At 46.4% G+C, this 2500-nt stretch overlaps 1 protein-coding gene across 4 annotated transcripts in view; it reads right to left on the bottom strand.

Moving 5' to 3' along the window:
- The window catches only part of LOC119578834 (metabotropic glutamate receptor 1-like), a 101427-nt gene that overhangs the window by 7946 nt on the left and 90981 nt on the right, over window positions 1–2500 (bottom strand). For all 4 annotated transcript variants that reach the window (XM_037926471.1, XM_037926474.1, XM_037926472.1 and 1 more), the window contains 2 exons: window positions 1984–2366; window positions 180–319 (listed from right to left, as the gene is read on the bottom strand). In XM_037926471.1, coding sequence (XP_037782399.1) covers window positions 180–319; window positions 1984–2083 — 240 coding nt within the window. In that variant the 5' untranslated portion in view covers window positions 2084–2366. The remainder of the gene's footprint in view (window positions 1–179; window positions 320–1983; window positions 2367–2500) is intronic.

Below are 2500 nucleotides of genomic sequence, written 5' to 3'. Positions count from 1 at the left end.
GTATCTCTCTCCCTCCCTCCCTTTTTTCTCTCCCTCCCTCCCTCCCTTTCTCCTTTCCGTTATCTCCCTTCCTCCCTTACACCCTTTCTCTCTCCCTCCCTCTCTCTTCTCTCTTTTCTCCCTTTTCTTCTCTCCTTCTTCCCTTCCCATTACCTCCCCTCCCCCCCGCCATCCCTTACCTCGAAGGCGACGATGGCGGCGGCGTTGGTTGCGGCGACGGCGAGGAGCGGCACGACCCATGGCGCCGTCCGGAGGTACGACCCACCCATGGTGCTGCTGTTGACCGGGGTCGTCACGTCGTCCCCGTCCGAATCGCCGACTGAAACAAGGCCACGGTGTCATACACTCGGCATATGAGGCGCATAACATGAGGCCTACATAAGTACAACATGCTCAAAGAGGCAAAATCCAACCAAATGGACACATACTCATTAAACATGTAATGAGTATGCTCTCTTGGGTACAGTATAGCTGCATAACCACACAGCGAACAGCAAGACACCAACTGGAAACTTAGCATGACCAAAAGTCGTGTTGATATAATAATCATGACCACATGGTAATAAGATGACATCATCACACGTACATGGAGTTGAAAAGACAACCGATTATCTTAGCAAGGATTAATGAAAATATATAGAGAAAATGGAGGATCACGCAAGAAGGAAAGTTTAGAAAAAATAAGAAAAAAATTAAAATAATAGGTCAAAAGAAAGGAGAAAATGTTCTCTAAATGAAAGTATGGATAAACACACACACACACACACAGACACACACACACACACACACACACACACACACACACACACACACGCACACACACACACACACAACACACACACGCACACACTAAACATATAATAAAAGAAATTATGCAAAAGTAAGAGGTAAAAATGAGAGAAAATGAGAAGACGAGAGACGCAGACAAAGAGAAGACAGGGAAAGAACAGAAAAGGCGAAGAATTTAAATGGAAATGTATAAGGACATTACAAACTGGAGGAGGCAGACAGCAAGATAAATAGCTGATGTTGAAAATGGTAAAGACTGGATAGTAGAGGGAGAGAAAACGAATAGGGAATAAGGCCTAATGAAATAAAATCCGCATGAGATATGAAAGAGAGAGGAATGGAGAGAGAACACTATTTAAAACTAAATACGGATGAATAGAAAGAAATTATGAACAGAAGCATGAGTAAGAAAATAATAGTAAATAATATATAGAATGGTAATAAGTCAAATAAAATCCAGATACACAAATAATGAAAAAATGAATAATAATTTGAATGAAACATTAAATATAATAAACATAAAACCCACATCAACAAATATTCAAGTAAACGAGAGAAACGAGTGACAGAACAGGCCACAGTAACAAGCCTAACAACAGGCTCGTCAAAGCTTAAAAGGAAGCTCAGAACAAGGCGAAAGATGCAGCGCCGGGTTTAAGCAAAGCGAAGTGGCGGCTTAAGCACCGGTTCTCGGGACACGAGGCTTAATAGCGACACAGAACCTTCGGGTCAGGAGGTTCCCTTATGAATATGCTGAGCTCCTCGTGTGATATAAATACAGGTTTACGCCAGATGAGCCCTGCTTTTTCTCGCAGTTCTGGTAGAGTCAAAGCATGGGGTGTTTGTCTGAGCGCGTGATAATTCTAATTAGATTTACTTGAGTATTATGGCGATGAAGATGGAGGGAGTGTCTTTCTGGAAGGGGCGTGCGAGGTGGGCGGGGGCTGAGGGTGGGTGGAGGGGGGCGGAGGGGCGGAGGTGAGAGACAAGGGTTGGGCGGGAGTGAAGGGTAATGCACTTTGGAAGATGTAACGAGTCAAGGTAACGAGGTCGCGAGAGAAGCCTCTAGGGCATCCTGTTGGTGACGTATGGGATCCTTCACCACGAGATATTACGCTTGTTAAAACACGAAATTACCTCTCTCTCTCTCTCTCTCTCTCTCTCTCACTCTCTCTCTCTCCCTCCCAGTCTCACCTTCAACCGCCGAGGGTGTTGTGGAGGACTGGCTGAAAACATCCTCGCTGAAGGAGACGTCGGTGAAATACTCGGTGGTCAGGTCGCTGAACTCCTCCATTTCCGAGGTGCGTCGCAGCGCTCTGAGGTCCGGCCGATCCTCGAACTATACCTTCAGGAAGCGGCGCTGAAGAAGGGGCGGCGAGGGGTCAGGGCGAGGTGGAAGGGGGTATGAAGAGGATTTGTTTTCAAAGGTAAATGAAGAGGAGGTTGAGAGTCATAGAGGAGACAGAGGAAGGGGCGGGTTCCTGGAGGACAGACGAAGGCGAGGAAGGGGTTCAGGAGGCTGACCCCTCACGACGACGGAGGGAGCGGGTAGCGCCTGGGCCACATCGTGTCGTCATCTGTTGGGCAGAAAAAAAGATACTGTTACAGATCCTTTGCCAGTTTGATGAGCGATAACATCTCAGAAAATATACGATGACATAACAATGTAATTATAGAAATTAGCGCGTACAATCTCGTGTCAAGCATCTCT

This window comes from Penaeus monodon, chromosome 11 (genome assembly GCF_015228065.2).
Source record: "Penaeus monodon isolate SGIC_2016 chromosome 11, NSTDA_Pmon_1, whole genome shotgun sequence".
In the NCBI taxonomy this organism is placed as follows: Eukaryota; Metazoa; Arthropoda; class Malacostraca; order Decapoda; family Penaeidae; genus Penaeus; species Penaeus monodon.
The sequence above is the reverse complement of the archived record's forward strand: the minus strand, read 5'-3'. Positions and strand labels throughout refer to the sequence as shown.